General features: G+C 41.1%; 2 protein-coding genes across 5 annotated transcripts in view; one reads left to right on the forward strand and one right to left on the reverse strand.

Annotated features, from left to right (window-relative positions):
• Window positions 1-2,222, reverse strand: part of aqr (aquarius intron-binding spliceosomal factor) — a 75,502-nt gene extending 73,280 nt beyond the window's left edge. Inside the window, exon 1 of the mRNA XM_048537386.2 lies at window positions 1,829-2,222. The gene's annotated coding sequence lies outside the window, so the exon portion shown is untranslated. The remainder of the gene's footprint in view (window positions 1-1,828) is intronic.
• LOC125455427 (uncharacterized) overlaps window positions 2,083-24,243 on the forward strand; it is a 28,813-nt gene continuing 6,652 nt past the window's right edge. Inside the window, exons 1-4 of one of the 4 annotated variants that reach the window (XM_048537390.2) lie at window positions 2,083-2,390; window positions 2,520-2,636; window positions 6,850-6,948; window positions 21,764-21,949. In XM_048537390.2, coding sequence (XP_048393347.1) covers window positions 2,105-2,390; window positions 2,520-2,636; window positions 6,850-6,948; window positions 21,764-21,949 — 688 coding nt within the window. In that variant the 5' untranslated portion in view covers window positions 2,083-2,104. The remainder of the gene's footprint in view (window positions 2,391-2,519; window positions 2,637-6,849; window positions 6,949-21,763; window positions 21,950-24,243) is intronic. The other 3 variants (XM_048537391.2, XM_048537389.2, XM_048537393.2) reach the window with 3 other exon arrangements.

Here is a 24,243-nt window from a genome sequence, read left to right on the forward strand (position 1 = left end):
TTACAGAAAGAATACACTATGGATGCTTGGAATCTGAGGCAAAAATAGAACATTCAAGAAATATTCAGTGGGTCTGACAAAGTTAAACTTAGATGATTAAAGATTATTGACTTGAATTATTATTGTGAATAATCCTTGTCTTTCTAAATAAAGGTTGATGCCATTCCTTTGAACCTTTTTCAGTTATGTATCTGTCACTGGCATTGGGCTGACTGGCCTGGAATTGCTCAGTCTACCCCCTTATTCATTTTTAAACAAGGATACAACATTAGCAGTCCTCAAATTTATAGATTATATGCTTGCTGCAAGAGGACACAGGAAAATTATGGTCAAAGCCTTAAATATATTTTTCCAGGGATACACTTCATCTGGGTCTGATATCTACTTTCAAAAATACGAACTCCCTTCGTACTTCCAATGTGTTCATTAACAATAAAGCCCACACCTTCTGCCTCCACATACAGGTTACCTATTTTGGTTTTTAACTGCCCTTAGAAACCCTATTGCTCTTCATATATTTATGAAATATATTTGAATTTTCTTTGACTTAACTTCATGATATCTCTTTGTTTTCCTAATTTCCTTTATTTCAATGTTACCCCTGCACTTTCTGCACTTGTCAAAACAGAATTAAGTTTTGATATCTCTGTAAACTTCCCAATGTTTGTCTCACATGTGTATGCTCTTTGACATTCTATGGCTCTAAGCTTAGGAGTCTCACTTTCTGTTTGTGGAAATACTTGTTGTGAATCCTGTTTATTTCCTCTGACTGCCTCTCAGCTTGCTAATTCAGGTGAATAAAACTGACTAAACATACTTGGAATCTTTTGATCCTGGTCTATCTTTGTCCTCTTCTATAACTACAGCAAATCCACCTGAATTATAATTACTAAAACAAAAATATTCTCCTATTGCTAGTCTGACTAGCTACATTTCCTAAACCTAAGTTCAGAACTGTTTTTTTTCTGCTTTTTGTTGAATTGCTTGTTATATTGTGTATGAACTTGGCTGCATTTTGAGAATTTGGTGCAAATCCCATGTTGAAATAAACTAGGACATGTGTTACTGTGAATGTGTTTTTTAAACTCCTTACACACTATATCAGAAAATAATCCAAGAATGTGCTAAATGCCTAATATTTTGTCAGTCCTGTTCATAATCCATGAAGTATATCCATAAACACAATGTAAAGAACCAAACATGGTTCTCCTTCTCAATGGTCCTATTGTTTTGTTCCTAGTGTCAAGTAATAGTAACAGACTTTTAATTTACCTTGTGTTTAAAGAATGGAATTCAGGTCAGCATTTGGGATAGGAATGCAGTTTTTGGTAGTTCTGCTGGGGAGCTTTGCGCATTGCTGCTTTTTTTTCTCACGGGCACTATTCAGTTTCAGGATGTCCCAATTATAGTGATGACAACAGAAAGATATTTATACAAGTCCTCTGAAGACACTTGCCTTATTTAGCATTTGCCCTACATGCAGCGACGAAAAAAATAATTTTACTATATTCTTTCAAAATTTCCCAGTATGAACATGTTTGAAGTTTAAAATGTCTTATTTTTATTTTAAGGCCTTAATTTGTAACTATTTCAAGGCAATGTGTTGTAAATTTGTTAAATTTATAAGATATGAGTGTCCCAAATTGGAGTGCTATGGAAGGCAAATGCTAACTTTTAGGAGATTTAAATAGGCTGATAATATTTTGAACATTTACTTGAGGAAAGCAATGAAAACAAATGTGGGCGTTTTAAAATTATGCATCTGTTGCGCCCTTATTGCATCTATTGGCAGGAAACTGGCCAACTTGAGTATGCGCCCAGTGCTAACCTGAAAAGAGAAAGTGAAGTTCCTCCTGAACTGAGGACTAACTTCAAGTATTCCTGTAGCAGATGGCACAAGTTGATCTATGATTTTTTTTTCCTGAATCATAGTTTTGTAAGCTCCTGTCCCTCAATGATTGATGGCCACGCCTGAGGTAGTAGGCACAAGGGGTGATACAATTAACTTGCTGGCACCATCTGACAGGCTGTGCTTGTCAAGCTTTCCCGGCCAACTCCTCGATTTTGTAGTTCAAGTCTTAAATGTTGCCATAGCAATATGTGAATGCGTCGAAGAAAACAGCCACAGAAGACGAATGCTAGCGTATTTGTTGAGTTCTCGACACCCTCATGTAGCAAAGATTGTTCATTCATAGCAATGGGCAAAGTGGCCGCCCAGCAGACTCAAAGCGAGAGCCGTGTCCGCGGATGTCATCTCGCAGCCTTTTTACGCCTTTTCCGCTCTTCCGTGTCCGCTGCTGTCCCGGCAACAGTTGAACACAACATGAGGGACGGTGCACAAACATTTGCAAACTGCACCTTCAGCTGGGGCCGCGTTAATGGAGCAGAAGGTGTATTCATTTGCGATTTATGGTCATAACTCGAGCCTAGAACTAGAAAGGGGAAAGTGGTGCAATAATTAGTAAGCAATGTGAACCTACTATTTGCAATAACCAGCCTGTGATTTGAACCCTCTTAAGGTGCAAACAAGGAGCAAGGAATGCAATCAGAGGACTGGAAGCAAGACGCTCGAATAGCATGGGGCCGACTTCAAACCTACATTACTAGCAGCAAGGTGCTTCGATCTGAAAACATAGGTACACTTATTTAAAAAATAAAACAAAAGCTTTTTAGTCCATGCAGTCTTTAAAAAAAACGGTGACGAATCATGCGCGGGTTTGTGCAACGTGGGCTAAAGTTTGACGTATTTTTATATTTACCACGTTAAGTTCCGCCTAATTGCCCCCAAAGTAATCAAACTATGTGACGATATGAGGGAATGATCATTGGAAGTACTGGTCTTTACAGGGCTTTTAAAAGTAACAGGGACTGTGTGAATGGCCAAATTGGCGAGTTCGTACATTTAAGAATCCTTGAGCTGTACCACTTAATAAATTCTGGCGTTGAATGCGCCAGAACTTCATTTGATGGTGATATTCAGAATCAATGGTGCAACATGAGGAAGTACGTGGCTTTTCTCCTGAGCTGTATGCTTCTTGCCCGAAGTTTGATATTCTTTCAAAACAAGAATCTGTGAAGAGATCTCTTAAGGAGGCATTGACGCTGTAAAACAGGGGGGAAAAACACCCTTTGATGTCCACTTCACAAAGCAGTTTGTGGAGAAATAAAAAATAAAAGGATGACACTGAGCCAGGAGATAGGATTGAACACTCAGCTGAAGCATGTGTTTTAGGTGGACTTCAAAATGCTGACTGAAATAAAGGATCATGATGATGTCACGACAAAGCGCGACAACACTTTGGCACTAATGTTGAATGTGGAGGTGCCGGTGTTGGACTGGGATGGACAAAGTCAGAAGTCACAGAACACCAGGTCATATTCCGAGATAACAAAGTGTGGGGCTGGATGAACACAGCAGGCGAAGCAGCATCTTAGGAGCACAAAAGCTGATGTTTCGGGCCTAGACCCTTCATCAGAAAAAAAACCCAGGTCATATTCCAACAGGTTTATTTGAAATCACAAGCTTTGGAAGCGCTGCTTCTTTGTCACGTGCAGGAACAGCGCTTCAAAAGGTTGTGATGTCAAATAAACCTGTTGTTATATAACCTGGTGTGGTGTGACTTCTGACTGAGCAGAATTGACATAATGGACCGGGTGAGAAATCCAGAGGAAGAGGTTGCAAAGCTCGAGAAAAGAAATTTAAGTTGCAGAAGCCTGTAGAGGCGGTTACATTGATAATGAAAACAATGAGGATTTTGAATTCACATTGCTGGGACACAGGGAGTTAATGTCCATCAGTGGAAATTGAAGGGACAGACATTGTATGAGTTTGGACAAATTGGTCAGTGAGGATGTCAAAGAATATATCGTACAAATCAAGTGTACAAATGGCAGAACAGTGAGTGGATAAGTATTTTTATTGTATGGGGGGTTTAGGCACGGACAACAGTGACACACATTGTGAGGGTAAAAATGAGCACTTTTGGACAGGATGTGGGAATTGATACTAGACTGTGTGCTGAGATTTCATACAACCTGATTTCACCTGAGCAAGTGGCTGGGGATGCAATTGTAGTCTATGACAAATGAACAGAACACACGATAGTGACAGAAAAAGATGGCTTTGATTTTTTGGGAGAAATTTTAGTTTGAACAAAATTAGACTGGCAGATAGCAAAGCTAAGGATATTCAGGGTAATATCCTTCAAGAATTTGTACATTCTTGACTTCAGCTCTGTTTCTTTTCAATGGTAGACAAATTAAGTAAAATTGCATAACAGGAAGAAAACCTTGCTAAGCAAGTGCAAACATTGCAGATAATATAGCTCACAAGATTATCATCTCAATTCTCTTACTCACACATGTTCCACTATCATCTGATACTGCCACGGTCCCCTCAAATCCACTGTTGTTATGACATCTGCGAAAAAAAAATTCTTGACCCCTCTTTCAAAGTGTCAGACCATCTCAAATCTTTCTTTCCTCTCCAAAGCCCTCAAAGTTGCTATCACTTCCAAAAACCATCCCCAACATTTCCAGAATGTTACATTTGATTCCCACCAGTCAGCTTAAACTCAGTCATGGAACCAAAAAAATCGACTGCTGTCAAAGTCACAAATGATATTCTTTGTTTCATTGTGACTGTGGGAAATGAACACTTCCTATTCTTCTTGAAGCCCGTACCTCTGGCAATCAACTGGCTGACTCATCTAATCCACTTCTATCTGTCCAGTTGTAGCCGAAGTTTCACTTTGCGACCTCAACTGTTTGCTCCTTGGCTCTGTTTTTTTTTCTCAACTACATATTGCCCCAAAGTAGCATCTTTGGAAATCAAACTATCAATTTCCACATGTACACTGATGAGACCCAGACCCACCTCATCACTAGCTCTCTCTGATTTGTTCCCTTGCTTATCCAACTAAGTAAGTGTAAATTTCCTTCAACTAACTATTAGGAAGATCAAAGCTACAGGTCTTCTCCCACAAACCCACTCTCTGACCAGTGGCTCCGTTCCACTGCCTAGTCATTGTCTATGGCTAAATCAGACTGTTTGTCCTCTTATTATTTTATTTGATGCCATTTTGAGCTTTCAACTACATACACACTTCATCAACAAGCTGCTTACTTCCATCTCTGTAACTTTGGTTAACTTCAATCCTGTTTTAGCTCTTCTGCTGCTGAAATCCTCATACAAGTTATGGTTTACTGTAAACTTGATAATTCCAATGGTCAGCCTCCCATTTATATAAAATTGTGTTCATCCAAAGCTCTGCTGTCTATGTCATAACTCAAAACAATTCACGTTTACCAATCATACCTGCGCGCACTGATCTACACTGATGGTTGGTCTGGCAATGCTTTAATTTAAAAATCATCTTTATTTTCAAATCTCTCCATGAGGCGATGTTACCTCTCACTATGCCTGTAATCCCTTCCAACCCCACAACTCTTCAAACTCTCTGAATTCCTTCATTGATGGCCTTTGGCACATCCTCGGTATTATTCGCCTTATCATTGGTGACCACACCTGTAGTTGATTGGATTCAATGCGCTGGAATCCTCTCGCTATATCTGTATAGCTTCCTTTTTTTCCTGAAAACAAGAATTGAAACTTAATCCAAATTAGAAATATGCTATTGTAAATGCTGGGGGCAAAAAAAAACAGAGAGTGCTGGAAACTTTGGAAAATCTGGCAGCATCTATGGAGAGAGAAACAAAACATCAAGGTTCTGAAGAAGAGATAACATGGTGTGAAGCTGGATAAACACAGCGGGCCAAGCAGCATCAGAGGAGCAGGAAAGCTTGATGTTACAGGTCGGGACCCTTCAAGTTAGCTTTGATTCAAATATTAATTCTATTTCTTTCTCCACAGGTCAACTGTATTAATCTTGCTTTGTGTGGTTGAGTGGCAAATATTAGACACCTTAGGTAGCTTTATATGTTACAGGTGATATATAAATGAAACTCATTGTTGCTTCAGAGAATACTGCATTGTACAGGAGCTTGAAGGACTATTCAACAATCTATGTGACCATTTTCACAGGATAATGCAGGTGAATGCATACTTCCCTAGCAGAAGTTATGATGCACTTGTTTCAAGATAGTCCAGTCTCTGTTATTTATTTTGACTGAACAGTGCAAAGTAGGAAACCAGAAACGTAACCAGAAACATGCAGCTGTGGCTCATGATCTCTTTGCACCTTTTGTAGAGAGCAGCAGCACAGATTTAATGAGGTGCATGTGTTCTTTAGGAGTTGTCACTGATTCTGTTGCTTTGACAGATTCTCTGGTACAGTTTCATGAATCATTCTGTGTGCTGCATGAATCATAACTTTGATCTTCGGTGAGGACCCCATATGGATAAGCTGGAGCAAGAGGCCACACAACATCACGAGGGAGAGGCCATTATAAAGTTGTAGGAACCAAAGAATCCAGCTGCGTGAGGACCTTTTCCATTTGGCAATGTCTCAAATGACACTGTCAGTTAATCACGGCATTTACTCCCTCCAGCTTTCCCATGCCCTGGAATAAATCTCCATCCTTTATATTTGCACAGCAAACCTTGTAATTTGACAAGCCCAGCACTCCTCTCAAATATATGTGGATTTCCAGAGGCATACATATGAACTGACTCATTGCAACTCAAGTACCTTCAAATTATATAAAAATGTGACATATTTATGATCTTCATAGGCTCCAGCTAAAAGCTGCCATATTAATGAGACATAAGGAGACTTTTCTGACCTTCCACCTCACTTTTCCCTCTCAGCAGTGTAAAGGTATTGATGTTAAAGATTTGGCAATAAAGGAAACAAAATTCAAACCAAGTCTTTTTTTTCTGTTTTGCAGGACCAGGGAACAGTGATATGGGTCTTCTAGTTAGAACTTCTGGCAATAGCCCGAAATCCCTGATGTCACTGGCCATACCTGCTGCTGCATCCCTCTCAGGTCTGCACCAGCACCTATTTTCCGTACCCATCTCCAGGTGCTTGGCACTGCCAGGCTGTTCGCCTGTGACGGAGGACCTGAAATTAAAGAAAATGATTTGAACTCAAACTTACAAGCAGGCTCAGGGACTAAGGTCAGATCACACTTTAGGTGCGCTATTCCTGCCTGACAGCTGAATAGGATGAAAGATAAATGAGTCCTGATAGCTGTCAAGGGGCAAATGCAAAGACTGTATTTGCAAATAAAGTAACTAAAATAGACCAGAGTTTACAGCTGGGATTGAGGCATTTTTGACAAATCATTCAGTTTCCCTGAATACCACACTTATTATCTTTCCTAACCAGTAATATTTGATTCAAAGCAGTTACATTATTATAGTTTATGACATTCATATAACTTAAGTCTACCATAGTGTATTCATTGTTAGAAATTATTGTTGCCATATAATTTTTTGACCATTCGTCATACAATTGAATATGAATGAAAGTACAATGAAGGAACACTTAAAAAAACATTGTTTGCATACATTTTAGCTTCAGTACAAATCTGGCACACACCTATTTAGTAAATTCACACCAGGATTTATAACGAAAATGTTCATCACAAAACATGTCCAGTGCTGGGATGCAGGCATTGGAATTGCTCCAGTCAAATGGATGTCACCTAACACCTCTGTTGAACCTTGTGACACTTGAATCAATCAGTAATGTATATCAAGAGCTGTTGTTCCTTCAATTCTCTTGTTTCAAAATAGTGGAACAATTTTGGGGAAAGCTGTAAAAATATGCCTAATTCTCACACTGACGTCTCCGGTGCAGACTTCAGATTTGGGTAAAAAATGTGAGTACCCTGTAGGCTTTGGAGAGTGAACAAAGACTTATATAACAAATACTGTGCAACTGGGAAATGGAGACAAGAAATGTCAGCTCAATGACATAACATTATATACTGGTGTCTTTGGAACACAGCTGTGAAGGCTAGGCTTTTGAAGTATAATTTCAATTGAATTCTAAACAAAATGCAAAGCACTGATACCACAAGAGGCAACTGAGGTTCCAAAGCTGAGTATCAATTTGTGGATATCTGGAGCAGTAAACAAAAACTGTGCAGTTATATGCGTAGAAAAAAGATATTTTAGCTGTCCAGGCAATGAATTTCTGTAGTCTTATAACTTAAATATATTACTACTTGATGCCTGGAACTCACAACAAGATTAACCTTGAATCCTGCTTGATAGCTTATCCATGTAGGAGACTGTGCTATATCATTCCCACCTGTTAATAAAGCCATTGTATTCTCTTCAAATATTTCTCCAACCTACAGCTGAATGGTCACTTCCAATGAATTGCAAAGTGCCTGCCTTGGCCCCCTCTCTCATATTAACTATGTGATCTCCCCTCAGTAACATTACAGATATGTATGAAAACAATATGCCTATCAAAACTAAACTTTCACTCACAATCATAAGACCAGAGAAGTAGAATCAGGCCATTTGGTCCATCATGGCTGGAATGTTTCTCAATCCCATTCTCCTGCCTTCTCCATGTAACCCATGATCCCCTTACCAATCAAAAACTTCATTGCTCCTGTCTTAAATACATTTAATAATGTGGCCTCCACATTCCTCTGTAGTAAGGATTTCCACAGATTAACCACCTTCTAGCGAAAGAAATTCCTCCTCCTCTCAGTTCTAAAGGGTCATCTCTTCAATCTGAGGCTGTGCCCTTGGGTACTAATCTCTTCTACTAGTGAAAACATCTTCTGCAAATCCATTCTATCGAGGGCTCTTCAGTATTCTCTAAGTTTCAATCAGATCACTCCTCATCCTCCTAAGCTCCAAAGAGTACGGAGCCAGAGTCCTCAACCAATCCTCATATGACAATCTCTTCATCCCCGGGATCTTTCTTGTGAACCTCCTGTAGACCTGCGAATGCAAGTGCATCCTTCCTTAGATATGGGCCTCAAAACTGCTGACAATATTCCAAATGCTATATGACCAGAGCCTTACACAGCCTCAGCACAACGTCTCAGCTCTTGTACCCTAGCTCTCTTGAAATCAATGCTAACATTGCATTTGCCATCCTACTACCAACGGAACCTGCATGTTAACTTAGGCAAATCATGAACAGAGGCTCCAAAGACCATTTGCACTTCAGATATCAGAAGCCTTTCCCCTTTTAGAACATAGCCTCAGCGTCTATTCTTCCCACCAAGTTGCATACCTCACACTTTACCACATTGCATTCAATCTATCACTTCTGTTTCCGCTCTCTTAGCCTGTCCACTTCCTTCTGCGGCGTCTCCACTTCCTCAACACTAAGTGTCCCTCCACCAACTTTTGTGTCATCTGCAAACCTACTAGCATAGTCCTCAGTTCCTTCATCCACATCTTTGATGTATAACATGAATAGTTGTGTCCCAGCACTGAACCCTGAGGAAGATGATGGCTTAGTGGTGATATCGCTGGACTCTTGATCCAAAACCCCAGGTATGTTCTGGAGATTGGGGATCAAATCCTGCCCCAGCATATGCTGGAATTAAGAGTCTAATAATGGCCAAGAATCCATTGTAAATTGTCAGGAAAAACAATTTGGTTCAGTAATGCCTGTGAGGGGAAGGAAACTACCATCCTTGCCTGGTCTGGCTCACATGTGACTTTAGACCCACAGCAATGTGATAGACTCTTACTTATGCTCTGGGCAATTATGGATGGACATTAAATGCTGCCTACCCAGCGATGCCTCCATCCTGTGGATGAATTTTTTTTTAAAAGTCCACTAATCACCAGCTACCTTCCCTTTACTCCCACTCTCTGCTATCTACCAGAAAGCCAATCCCCTATCAATGCCAGAACCTTGTCTTTAGCAGCATGGGCTCTTGTTTTATTCAACAGCCACCACTGTGGCACATTGTCAAAGGCTTTGGAAATCCAAATAGATTCTAACTTGCGCATTACCTCCTCAAGGAATTCTAACAGATATGTAAGGCATGATCTCTCCTTGATGAAGTCATGTTGACTCAGCACTATTTTACATAACAACCAGGAGCAGGAGTAGGCCATCTGGCCCTTCAAGCCCAGCCCACCATTCAATAAGATCATGGCTGACCTTTTCATGGCCTCAGCTCTACTTACCCATCCTCTCACCATAACCCTTCATTCCTTTACTGTTCAAAAAATGATCTATCTTAGCTTTAAAAAATTCAAAGCCGAAGCCTCAACTACTTCACTGGGCAAGGAATTCCATAGATTCACAACACTTTTGGTGAAGAAGTTCCTCCTCAATTCAGTCCTAAATTTGCTCCCCCTAATTTTGAGACTATGTCATCCTGTTCTAGTTTCACTCACCAGTGGAAACAACCTCCCTGGTTCTATCTTATGTATTCCCAATATAATTTTATCTGTGTCTATAAAGCTCCCCCCCCCCCATTTCTTCGAAATACCAATGAATATAATTCCAGTCTATTCTGTCTGTCCTCATAAACGAACCCTCTCAACTCCAAATCAACCAAGTGAATCTCTCCTGCAACCACTGTAATGTCAGTACATCCTCGCTCAAGTAAGGGGACGAAAACTGCACACAGTACTGCAGGCGTGGCCTCACCAGCATCCTGTATGGCTGCACCATAACCTCTCTGCTTTTAAACTCAATCCATCTGGCAATGCAGGACAAAATTCCATTTGCCTTCTTAATTACCTGTTGCACCCATAAACCAATCGTCTGCGATTCATGCACAAAGACAGCACAGCAGCATGCTGCAATATTTTTAACTTTCAAATAATAGTCCTTTTTACTGTTATTCCTACCAAAATGGATGATTTCACATTTATCAACTGTGCCCGCTCACTTAAATTATCCATATCCCTCTGCAAACTTTTCTCTACCACTCATCTTTGTGTTATCTGCAAACCTTGACACATTACATGTGGTCCCCAACTCTGAATCATCGATGTAAATTGTCAACAATTGCAGCCCAACCGCTGATCGCTGAGGCACACTGTAAGTTGCTGATCACCAACTGAAAAAGCACTCATTTATCCCCATTCTTTGCTTCCTGTTAATTAACCAATCTTTGAATACATACGCCGTGCACATTTATCTTACATGGGAGCCTTTTGTGCGGCACCTTGTCAAATTCCTTTTGGAAATCTAGATACATCACATCTATTGGGTCCCCATTGTCCACCACACTTCTAATATCTTTACAGAATTCCAGTAAATTAGTTGAACATGACTTGCCCTTCATGAACCTGCCCTTCATGCTGTGTCTGCCTAATAGGACAATTTCTATTGAGATGTCTTGCTATTTTTTGCATGATGACAGATTCAAGCATTTACCCCACCACAGACATTAAGCTAACCAGCCTATAATTCCCCATCTTTTGTCAACCTCCTTTTTTTAAAACAGTGGCATCACATTTGCCACTTTCCAATCTGATGGAACTGCCTCAGAGTGCAGCAAATTTTGGAAAATTACCATGAACACTTTTGTTATTTCTCCTGCCATTTCTTTTAGGACGCTGGGATACATTCCATCAGGTCCAGGAGACTTGTCTACTTTTAGCTCCATTAGCTTGCCAAACACTTCCTCTTTCATGATTATGATGATTTCTAGGTTCTCGCCTATCTTAGTCTCCTTGTCATCAGTTAGTGGCATGTTGTTCATTCTTTTGTAAAGACAGACACAAAATAACTGTTCAATGCCTCGGCTATTTCAGCCATGGATGTCTAAGGAAACAAAGGAAATTATCAGATTGAAAAAAAAACACAAACAAAAAAGCAAAGAGTAGTGGGAAACTAGTAGACTGGGAAATCTTTAAAGGCCAACAGAAAGCCACAAAAAAAATTATAAAGAAAAGTAAGATAGATTATGAGAGTAAACTCAGAATATAAAAAACAGACAGCATAAGTTTCTATAAATATGTAAATCGTAAAAGAGTGGGAAAGGTAAATGTTGGTTCTTCAGAGAATGAGAAGGCCAATTTAATAACTGAGGATGAGGAAATAGCCAAGGCATTAAACAGTTATTTTGTGTTGGTCTTCACCGTGGAAGACACAAATAATATGCCGAAAACTGATGGCAAGAAGGTTATAGCAGGTGAGGACCTAGAAACTATCATTATCACTAAGGAGGCAGTGCTGGGCAAGCTAATGGGCTAAAGGTAGACAAGTCTCCTGGCCCTGATGAGATGCATCCCAAGGTACGAAAAGAGGTGTTGGGGGAAATAGCAAATGCACGAGTAATTATTTACTAACATTCACTGGACTGTGGAGTGGTTCCCACAGATTGGAAAACAGCCAATGTGATGCCACTGTTTTAAATTTGAAATAGACAAAAAGCAGGTAACTATAGGCCAATTAGCTTAACTTTGATAGTGGGGAAAATGCTTGGATCTATCATTAAGGAAGAAATAGCAAGACATCTGGATACAAATTGTCTCATTGGGAGCACCCAGCATGGGTTCATGAAGGGTAGGTCTTGTTTAACTAATTTGGTGAAATTCTTTGAGGACATTACTTGCATGGTGGACAATGGGGAACCTGTGGATGTGGTGTATCTGGATTTCCAGAAGGCATTTGACAAGGTGCCACACCAAAGCCTGCTACATAAGTTAAAGTTGCACAGTATTACAGGTAATGTGTTGGCATGGATTGGTTGACCAGCAGAAAGCAAAGAGTAAGAGTAAATGGGTGTTTTTCTGTTGGCGGTCAGTGGCTAGTAATGTGCCTCAGGGATCAGTGTTGATAGCGCAATTGTTTACAATTTACATAGATGATTTGGAGTTGGGGACTAAGTCTGGTGTGTAACAAATTTGCAAATGAGACTAAGATGAGTGGTAGAGCAAAGTGTGCAGAAGACACCGAAAGTCTGAAGAGGGGTATAGGTGGTATAAGTGAGTGGGCAAAGGTCTGGCAGATGGAATACAATGTTGATAAGTGTGAGGTCATCCATTTTGGTAGGAATAACAGCAAAATGGACTATGTTTTAAATGGTAAAAGAATGGCACCACGCTGCTGTGCAGAGGGACTTGGGTGTCCTTGTGCATGAATCGCTAAAAGTAGGATTGCAGGTGCAGCAGGTAATTAAAAAGGCAAATGGAATTTTGTCTGCCATTGCTCGAGGGATGGAGTTTAAAAACAGGGAGACTATGCCGCAGCTGTGTAGGGTCCCGGTGAGGCCACACCTGGAGTACTGTGTGCAGTTTTGATCTCCTTACTAGCACTGAAGGGGGTGCAGAGGAGATTCCCTCGGTTGATTCCAGAGTAGAGAGGGTTGGATTATGAGGAAAGACTGAGTAGGCTGGGATGAAACTCATTGGAATTTAGAAGAATGAGGGGAGATCTTATAGAAACATAAGATTATGCAGGTAATAGATAAGGTGGAGGCAGGGAGGTTGTTTTCAATAGCAGGTGAAACTAGGACTAGGGGGCATAGCCTCAAAATAAAGGGAAGCAGATGTAGGGCTGAGGGCAGGAGGAACTTCTTCACCCAAAGGGTTGTGAATCTGTGGAATTCCCTGCCTAGTGAAGCGGTTGAAGCTACCTCACTGAATGTTTTTAAGGCAAGGCTAGATAGATTTTTGAATAGTAACGGAATTAAGGGTTATGGTGAGTGGGCGGGTAAGTGGAGCTGAGTCTCAAAAAGATCAGCCATGATCTTATTAAATGGCAGGGCAGGCTCAAGGGTCCAGATGGCCTACTCCGGCTGCTAGTTCTTATGTTCTTATTTCCTCACTTCCCATTATTAAATCCCCCTTCTCTTCCTCTAAAGGACTGATATTTACCTTAGCCACTCTTTTTCATTTTATTTATGTGTAGAAACTTTTGCTATCTGTCTTTTTATTCTGAGCTAGCTATTCTCATAATCTGTCTTACTTTTCTTTATGGCTTTTTTGTGGCTTTCTGTTGACCTTTAAAGTTTTCCCAATCTTCTACTTTCCCACTGGTCTTTGCCCCTTTGTATGCCTTATCTTTCAATGTAATAGCCTGCCTTATTTCCTTAGACATTCATGGTTGATTACCCTTTTTTCTACAGCCCTTCCTTTTCACTGGTTTGTACTTTTGCTAAGCACTTTGAAAAATTGATTTGAAAGTCCTCCGCTGTTCCTCAACTGTCTTACCATAAAGTATTTGTTTCCAATTTACTTTAGCCAACTCCTCCCTCATCCTGTTGTTGTGTCCTTTGTTTAAGCACAGGGCCCTGGTATTGGATTTTATCTTCTCACTTTCCATGTGTATTCGAAATACAACCATACTGTGATCGCTCCTTCCAAAAGGATCCCTAACTATGAGATCATTAATTATTCCTGTCTCATTACACAGGACCAGACCTAGGATAGCTTGCTCCCTCATTGGTTCCATGACATTACTGTTCAAGAAAACTATCGCAGATACTTTCAATGAACTCTTCCTCAAGGCTGCCTTGACTGACCTAGTTCGACCAATTCACATGTAGATTAAAATCCCTCATGATAAAATTGCTGTACCAATTTTGCAGGTATTAGTTATTCCTTTGTTTATTGCCTGCTCCATGTGATGTTATTATTTGGTGGCCTATAGAACCTGCCTATCAGTGGCTTTTTCTTCTTAGAATTTCTAGTTACCACCCAAATGGATTCAACTTTATTTTCGATAGAATCTATTTCACCTCTCACTACTGCCCTAATTTCATCCTTAAATATCAGAGCTACACCACCCTGCCTCCCCTCGCCTTTCTGTCCATCCTTCTGAGTAGTCTGATACCCCTGGATATTTAGTTCCTAGTCACGAACATCCTGCAACCATGTCCCCGTATTGGCTACTAAGTCATATTCAATGGTGATGATTTGTGCTGTTAACTCATCTACCTTGTTTTGAATGCCACAAGCATTCAGGTAAATTGCCTTTGTGCTAGTTTTTCTATCTTTGTTTTGAATTTTAACATTCCCATTGATAATATCTCCTGGTTTTCCTTCCTGTTGACTTGCATTATAGTCTTCGATGCAGTTAAACCCTCCTGCACACATTAACCTGCTGTTTCCTTTTCTAAAGTAGCATTATGTCTCCTGTAGTTTTGCCCTTCCTTTCCCCTTAATTCACTAGTTTAAAGTCCTGGTGACCACTCTATTCATCCTTTTCACTAGAACACTGGTTTTAGATCAGTTCAGGAAGAGACAGTCCATCCGATAGAAATCCTTCCTGTTCCAAAACTGATACTAATGCCCCATGAAATGGAACCCCTCTTTCCCACACTACTTTAGCCATGTTTTCTTATCAGTAAGTCAATTTGCTTTTGGTTTAGGTAGTAATCCAGAGATTATAACCCTTGAGGACCTGTTCCTCAATTTCATTCCTACTACTTGATAATCCCCAAAAAGGTCCTTCTTCCTACCTTGCCTATGTTGTTTGTCCCAACATGGATGACAACAACTGGATCCTCACCGTCCCACTCCAATATCTTTTCAAGCCAGCCAGAGATGTCCCTCAGCCTCACGCTGGGCAGATAGCACACCATGTGCGACTCTCTATTCTGCTGACAAAAGATGCTATCAATCCCCCTAATTGTAGAGTTCCCTATAACTACCAGATGTATTTCTGTTTTGTTCCACACACAGTGCAGTGGTCAATTGATGCATCCCCCCAACAGCCCTTTTCCTCATCCTCACAGGAAGGAAGTACCTCATACCTGTTGGACAAGCTCAAGACCTGAGGCTCCTTTGTTCAGGATCCCCTACCTGCCTCACTTGCAATCACACCTTGCTCATCCCAGTTCCCAACAATCTCAGCCTTGACAATATCAGAAATCACACGTCACCAGGTTATAGTCCAACAGATTTATTTGAAAACACTTTTTTTTAGGCTTGTTCCTTCCTCAGTGTTAGTGAGAGAGGATATGGAGCTCAGATCATCAATTACCAGTTCTGACGTGTCGCAACGAGAAACCATAATGACCTCCTCAGAAGACAGACACGCGATATGGGATACCCTTTGTCACTCAGTACCTCCTGGGAGCAGAGAGACTACAGCATGTTCTTTGCAGCCTTCAACACATTATTGATGAGAATGCGCACCTCGCCAAAACCTTCCCCACACCTCCACTTCTTGCCTTCAAATGACTACCATACATTAAACAGACTTTTGTTTGCAACAAACTACCCAGCTTTCAGGACAACATTGATCATAACGCTATACAACACTGTCACGGCAACCTCTGTAAGACATGTCAGATCATTGATACGGACACTACTACTATCACACGTAGGAACACACCCAGCACGTGCACGGCAGATCCTCATGTGATTCAGCCAGCATTGTCTATCTCATACACTGCAGTCAAGGATGTCCCCATGGTATGTTGGTAAAATCATACAGATGCTACCATAGTGGAATAATCCACTGCACAATAATCTGCAGGCAGGAATGTTCCTTCCCAGTGGGGGATCACTTCAGCAGTCAAGGATATTCAGCCTTGGATCTTCAGATAAACATCCTCCAAGGCAGACTCCAGAATACACAATGATGCAAAGTCACCAAGCAGAGGCTGATACAAGTTCAATACCCATGAGGACGGCCTCAACCAGGATCTTCGGCTCATGTCACACTATAGGTGACCCCACCACACTACACACACACACACGTGCACGCGCACACACACACACACTCCCTCTCTCTCTCCCACACACGCAAACTCTTCAAACTCTTTCTCTCTCTCCCCCCCATACACCCACACACACACATTCTGTCTGCTCCCCTCTCACTCACAAACACACACTCTCTCTCTCTCTCTCCCATCTCTTTCTCTCTCTCTCTCTTACACACACACACACACACACACACACACACACAGGTTGAATTTGTATTTGCAGATACATTCTATTTTGTTCAAAAAGCACACAATTTATAAACAGACAGTCAATGTGGCATTTTATAAATTCCTACTTTAGAAATAAAACCAATCCGACTCCAAACCAAAACACAAAAAGATTCTAGACAAGGTCTCACGCCTCTCTCACTAACACTTGAAGAAGGAACGAGGCTTTGAAAGGTTGTGTTTTCAAATAAACCTGTTGGACTATAACCTGGTGTCGTGTGATTTCTGACCTTGTCCACCCCAGTCCAATACCAGCACCTCCACATAATCCTTAAGAATGAACCTTAAAATCTGAACATTGAGTGAGCCAGGCTAACCAATAGTTGCCTATACTTTCCTGTCTTCTGCCTCTCTCCCTTCTTAATCAAGGTTGTTGCAGATGGAAAGTTGGCTTGAAGGTATGAGGCAGAGGGTGTTAGTGAAGGGCTGCTTTCCAGACTGGAGACCTGTGACCAGTGATGTGCCATAAGGATCTTTGCTAATTGATATACACTTATATGTAAGTGATTTGAATGTGAATATAGGAGATATGGTTAGTAAATTTGCACATGAATACTCAAAGTCTTTTCCTAAGGGTAGGGGAGCCCAAAACTAGAGGGCACAGGTTTAAGGAGAGAGGGGGAAGATTTAAAAGGGCAACCTTTTCATGCAGAGAGTGGTGTATGTATGGAATGACCTGCCAGAGGAAGTGGTGGAGGCTGGTACAGTTGCAACATTTAAAAGGCATCTGGATGCGTACATGAATAGGAAGATTTTAGAGGGATATGGGTCAAATGCTGGCAAATGGGACAAGATTAATTTAGGATATCTAGTTGGCATGGATGAGTTGGAACAAAAGGTCTTTTTCTGTGCTTACATCTCTGTGACTTTATGACACCAAAATAGGTGGTGAGTGGACAGTGAAGAAGATTATCTCAGAATACGAGACTGTGATCAGATGGGCCAATGGATTGACGAGTCGCAGGTGGAGTTTTATTTACTTAAATGTGAGGAGTTGCATTTTGATAAGGCAAACTAGGGCAGGACTTATACATTAAATGGTGGGGCCACTGGGGAGTGCTTCTAAACAAAGAGACTTGGAGTTGTCGGTGCCTAGCTCCTTTAAAGTGGAGTCACAGGTAGACAGAGTGGTGAAGAAGGTGTTTAGCATGCTTGCCTTCATTTGTCATAACACTGAGCACAGCAGTTAGGATGTCATGTCGTGGCTGTACAGGACAGTGGTGAGGCCACTTTTGGAATACCGCATACAATTCTGGTCACCCTTCTCCAGGAAGGAGGGTGCAGAAAAGATTTACAAGGATGTTGCTGGAACTGGAGGGTTTGAGCTATAGGGAGAGGCTGAATAGGTTGGGGCTTTTTACCTAGGAGCATCGGAGACTGTGGAGTAACTTTATAGAGGTTTATAAAATGAGGCATGGATAGGGTGAACAGCGAAGGTGTTTTTCTTGGGGTTGGGCAGGGGCTGGGGGTGGGTTTGGTGTCCAAAACTAGAGGGCATAGGTTTAAGGTGAGAGAGGAATTATTTTTAAAAGACCTGAGGGGCAACCTTGTCATGCAGAGGGTGGTGCGTTGTCTGGAATAAGCTACCAGAGGAAGTGGTGGAGGCAGCTACAATTAGAATATATAAAAGGCATCTAGATGGGTATATGAATAGGAAGGGTTTAGAGGGATTTATGCCAAATGCTAACAAATAGGACTAGTTCAAATTGGGATGTCTGGTCAGTGCATATGAGTAGGACTGAGGGGTCTGTATCCATGCTGTTTGACTCTATGAAACTATCGGCCACTTTCCTGTTTTCTGTCACTCTCCTCATCTTCAGTGATTCTTGAAGGATTGCTAAAGTGCCTCTAAAATCTCCTCAGTTATCTTCTTCAGAACTCTGTGTAGTCCATCTGGACCAGATGAATTATGTACCTTCAGATGTTTCAGCTTTGCCAGCACCTTCTCCTTAGTAATATCCATTACACTGACCTCTGCCCCTTGACTATCTTAAAATTCTGGTTTGCTGCCGGTGTCATCCACTATGGCAACTGATGCAAAATAACTATTCAGTTCCTCATTCATTTATTTGTTCTCCATTACAATTACTCCAGCCTCATTTTCCAGCAATCCAAAGTCTACTCTTTCCTATCTCTCCGAAAAATTTATACTTCTAAAACAAAATCTCTTGCAATGTTGTTTTACATCTATAACTAGCTTACCCTCCTTCTTCATCTTCTCCTGCTTTATTGCTTTTTTTAATTGTACTCTGCAGGTTTTTAAAGGTTTCCCAATTCTCTGGCTTCTCACTATTCTTCACATTATATGTTTTTTCCTTTACTTTTTTGCCCGCCCCTGACTACCCTTGTCAGCCATGGTTGCCTCGTCTTTCCCTTAGTAAGTTTCTGCTTTTTCCCGGGATGAATTTCTGCTATGCCTCCCAAATTACCCCCAGAAACTCCTGCCATTGCTGCTCCACTGTATTCCTGCTATGCTCCCCTTCAATCAACTCTGGCCAGCTCCTCCATCATGTCTTTGTACCTGTCTTTACTTAATTGTATGATTATTACATCTGATTCTAGCTTCTTCTTCTCAAACTGCAAGGTAAATTCTATCATTTTATAGTCATTGTCCTCTAAGGGTTCCTTAACTTTAAGCTCCCCAATCAAGTCTGCCTAATTAGTACCATACAATGCTCCAAAAACCATCTTGTAGGCATTCCACAAATTCGTTTTCTTGAGATCCACTACCAAGCTAATTTTCTGAGTCCATCTGCATAGTGAAATCCCCCATGATTCCTATTTCTCACATGCCTTTTCTGTCTCCTGATTTATTTTCTTCGCTACATCCTGACTACAGCTAGGAGGCATGTGCATAATCCCCATTACGGTATATTTTCCACTTTGCGGTTCTTCAACTCCATCCTCACAGATTCTACGCCTTCTGACTCTTTATCACTTCTTGCTATTAATTTAGTGACATTTCATACTAAAAAGGCAATACTGCCCCTCTGCCCATTTGCCTATCTTTTTGATAGGACGTGTATCCTTGAATGTCTAGTTCCCAGCCTTGATCCTCTTGTAGCTCTCATCTTTGTGATACCCACAACATTGTAACTGTCAGTTTCAATGTGCTTGACAAGCTTATTTACTTTCTTTCATATATTGTATGCATTTAAATACAACACCCTCAGTCCATTGTTGACTGTTCCCCTTCTTGAGGTTGTCCCCTTACCTGCCATGCCTGAAGTTAAATTCCTGACCCTATCCATACTTACTGTCCTACTAATTACTCTGGAAACCTTAATAACCTCTGCTGGGCCCTCTCCTATTTAACTTTTAACTTTATCTTGCAACTGGCTCCCTCTGCCCCTAGATATAGTCAGTTTAAAGTCATATCTACATCCCTAATTGTGCAATTCACCAGGATTCTGGTCCCAGAAGGATTCAGGTGGAGCCAGTAGCCATAACACAGTGTGGAGCTGGGGGAACACAGCAGGCCAGGCAGAAATTTTTTTAGAAATCAAAATTCTTCAGAAAATTTTCTGTGCTACTCGTATTCCCTCAGCAGAACCTCTTTAATTGATACCTTCGCGGACCATGACAACTGGATCTTTCCTTCCCGCTCTAAGTCCAAATGAGATATCCTGAACATGGGCATCAAGCAAGCAACACAGTCTTTGGGAATCCCAATGCTGGCCACAACTTACAGTGTCTATTCTCTGATTATACCATCCCCAATTACAACTACATTTCTCTTTACTCACCTCTCTTAAACGGCTCCTTGTACCATGGTGAAATGGTCATTTTATACATCCTCCTGACAGCCCCCACTCTCATCCACACAGGGAGTAAGAACCCACTTTGTAGACAAACTCAAGAGTTGAGGCTCCTTCAGCACTATCCCTTGGATCCCTGTATCAGCCCAATGCAAAATCACACTCTCATGTCCTTGACCATTGATCGAATTCGAGGCAGTTAATCGAAGGGTTGTGACTGTCTCCTGAAATGCAGTGTCAAGATGACTCTCGCCCTCCCTCATGTGTCACAATGTTAACTCTGAGCTGGAGTTCCTCAAACAATCAACCCTTGCTACAGTTGCAATACAGTGGGGTTCACCAGCTCCCACATCATGCCGGTACAACATGTAGCCAGGACCTGCATCTGTTTTATTTACTTAGTTCTTAATTAGACTTTTAAAAGAAAAATTACTACTGGTCTTTTAGTTTGTAACCTGTCCATATTTCAACTGTTTACCTTGAATCTGAAAGTAACCAATAATAGTGAGTCAAATCGGTTGCTATCACCGACCAATGAACCTATGGTTTACCTATGATGTCATTCTTTTATGCTGGGCTGCTGATTGGCTTCAATTTATCTTTATGAGAAAAAAGTACCCGTCAAACTATGTGACAGAAAAAGCACCTCTTCCCTTCTGCATCAAATTCGCACACCGACTCCAAATTACCCAAACAATGTCCTCACTAAGGCTGTGTCTCATACTACATATGATCTCTCCTTCCTGAACATGCAAATCATCTTTGATTTCAGAGCTGTCCAATTACATATTCAATGAGAAGTCATGAATGAGTTAGACGTTCTGTGGCGCAACATGGGCAGGATGAAATCCATCAATTTTCTCCCATCAGAAAACTCAACATTTTAACCTCTTATTGGAGCCTTGGACAACAACATTGTACTTTGGTTGACCATGAGCTAATCAGTGTTTCAATCTACCTCACTTTTCAAAGCAACCTGAAATAATAATCAAGATTTTTTTTCTGTACTCCATTTATTTTATCTTTCTTGGAAGGAGTAAGGTCTCTTTTTTCATTGGATCCCACTCCAGATTAAAATTTTAGAGTTAACAAATCAAGCACATTTTAGCATGAATATTGAACATTCTGTATAAATACACATATTAAGATACTTACGCACACTGACCTCCTGCTTCATTTTCTCTCTGTAAATTTCTAATTCCCTGCAGGGAACAGTAAAGGCAACAGTGCAAAATTGGAAAAATCTAACTCTGCTCTTTACACACACATTCCTCATGATGGCCTGGAGCAGAAGAACCTCAGAATAATTCACTATGTGAAAAAGGTTCCACGCTACCATATCAATAGAAAGCACGATGTGAAGTATTGGTATGAGGAGCCAGCTGTTGGAATGAGTAAGTGATGACATGTTATTATTGTTATCAGCTTATCTGACTTAGCTATATTGATGCGAAATTCTATTCTATTGAAAATTCAGTTTCAGGGATAATACAACATCACCTGAATCATCAAGTGAAAGAAAATAATCCTTTCTATTGGGCTCATATAATTCTTTTTGGCCCCATTTTGCACCACATTTCAAAACTTTATTGGGATAAGCTATTCACAGGTAAAGGGACAATTGAGAAGTGGGAGCCTTTAAGAATTGGAGTTCAGAGACACTATGTTCCTCTTGGTGTGAAAGGCAAGGCTGGTAGGTGTAGGGGAATACTGAATGACTGGTGAAATTAAGGCTCTGGCCGAGGCATACATCAGGTATTGACAGCAGAGGTCAAATGAATCCCTAGAAGAGTATAAGGGCAGTAGGAATATACTTTAGTGGGAAATCAGAAGGCCAAAATGGGCATATGAGATAGCTTTGGCAAATAGTGTTAAGGAGAAGCCAAAGAAATTTCACAAATACTTGAAGACCAAAAGAGTAACACGGGAGGGAGCAGGACAACTTAGAGATCAATGTGCTGTCTACTTGTGGAACCACAGGAGATGGGTGAGAAACAAAATGAATGTTTCATGGCAGTATTTACAGTAGAGATGGACATAGAAGCTAGGGATCTTGAGGAAATAAATAGTGATGTCTTGAAAAGAGTTCATATTGTAGAATGGGAGGTACTGGAGTTCTTAAAACACATAAAGCCCCAGGACCTGATCAGGTGTTTCCCAGAACTTTGTGGGAAGCCAGGGAAGAGGTTGCTGGGCCCCTTATTGAGATATTTACATCAGTAGCCACGGGTGAGATGCTGGAAGATTGGACGTTGGCTAATGGTGTCATTTACATAAGAAAGACTGTAAGGAAAAGCTAGAAAACTATAGACTGGTGAGTCTTACATCAGTGGTGGCTAAGTTGTTGGAGAGGATCCTGAGGGACAGGATTTACATGCATTTGGAAAGGCAAGGACTGATTAGGGATAGTCAATGTGGCTTTGTGCTTGTGAAATTGTTCTTATTAACTTGATTGAGATCTTTGAAGAGGTGACAAAGAAGATCTATGAATGCCATGCAGTAAATCTTGTCTGTGTGGGCTTCAGCAAAAGGTTCACCCAGATTCCACATGCTGGACTGGTTAGCAAGGTTAGATCAGATGTCATCTTGGGGCGGGGGGGGGCGTGGCCAGCCAATTGGATTCAAAATTGTCTTAAAGGTAGGACACATTGGGTGGTGGTCAAGGGTTGTTTTTGGACTGGAGGCCTGTGATCAATAGTGTGCAACCAGGATCAGTGCAGCACTTTTCATCATTTATATAAATGATTTGGAAGTGAATATGGGAGATATGGTTAGCACATTTGCAAATGACACCAATTTTTTGGTGTAGTGGACAGTGAGGAGATTATCTCAGAGTACAACAAGACCTTGATCAGATGGGCCAATGGGCCGAGGCGTGGCAGATGGAGTTTAATTTAGATAAATATGAGGAGTTGCATTTTGTAAGCCAAACCAGGGTAGGACTTATAAGTAAATGGTAGAGCCCTGGGGAGTGTTGCTGAACAAAGAGACCTAGGGGTGCAGGTACATAGTTCCTTGAAAGTGGAGTTGTAGTTAGACAAGGTGGTGAAGAATGCATTTGGCACACCTGCCTGCATTGTTCATAACATTGAGTATAGGAGTTGGGATGTCATATTGTGGCTGTACAGGCCATTGGTGAGGCTAGTTTTGGAATGCCAGGTACAATTCTGGTCACCCTTCTATAAGAAAGATGTTGTTAAACTTGACAGGCGCAGAAAAGATTTACCAGGATGTTGCCAGAAGTGGAAGGCTTGAGCTATAGGTAGAGGTTGAATAGGTTGGAACTTTTTTTTTTCCCCTGGAGTGTCAGAGCTGAGGGGTGACCTTAGAGAGGTTTATAAAATCACGAGGGGCATGGATAGGGTGAATAGTCAAGGTCTTTTTCCAAGGTTGAGGGAGTCCAAAATGAGAGGACATAGGTTTGAAGTGAGAGGAGAAAGATTTAAAAAAGAACTGAAGAGTAACTTTTCATGCAGAGGGTGGCGCATGTATGGAACAAGATGCCAGAGGAAGTGGTGGAGGCTGGTACAATTACAACATTTAAGAGGCATCTAGATGTGTATATGAATAGGAAGGGTTTACAGGGATACGGGCCAAATGTTGGCAAATGGGACTAGGTCAGATTGGGATATTTTGGTCGGTGCGTGAGTCGGACTGAAAGGTTTGTTTCCCTCCTGTATGACTCGAA

The sequence above is a fragment of the Stegostoma tigrinum genome, chromosome 10 (assembly GCF_030684315.1).
Source record: "Stegostoma tigrinum isolate sSteTig4 chromosome 10, sSteTig4.hap1, whole genome shotgun sequence".
Classification (NCBI taxonomy): domain Eukaryota; kingdom Metazoa; phylum Chordata; class Chondrichthyes; order Orectolobiformes; family Stegostomatidae; genus Stegostoma; species Stegostoma tigrinum.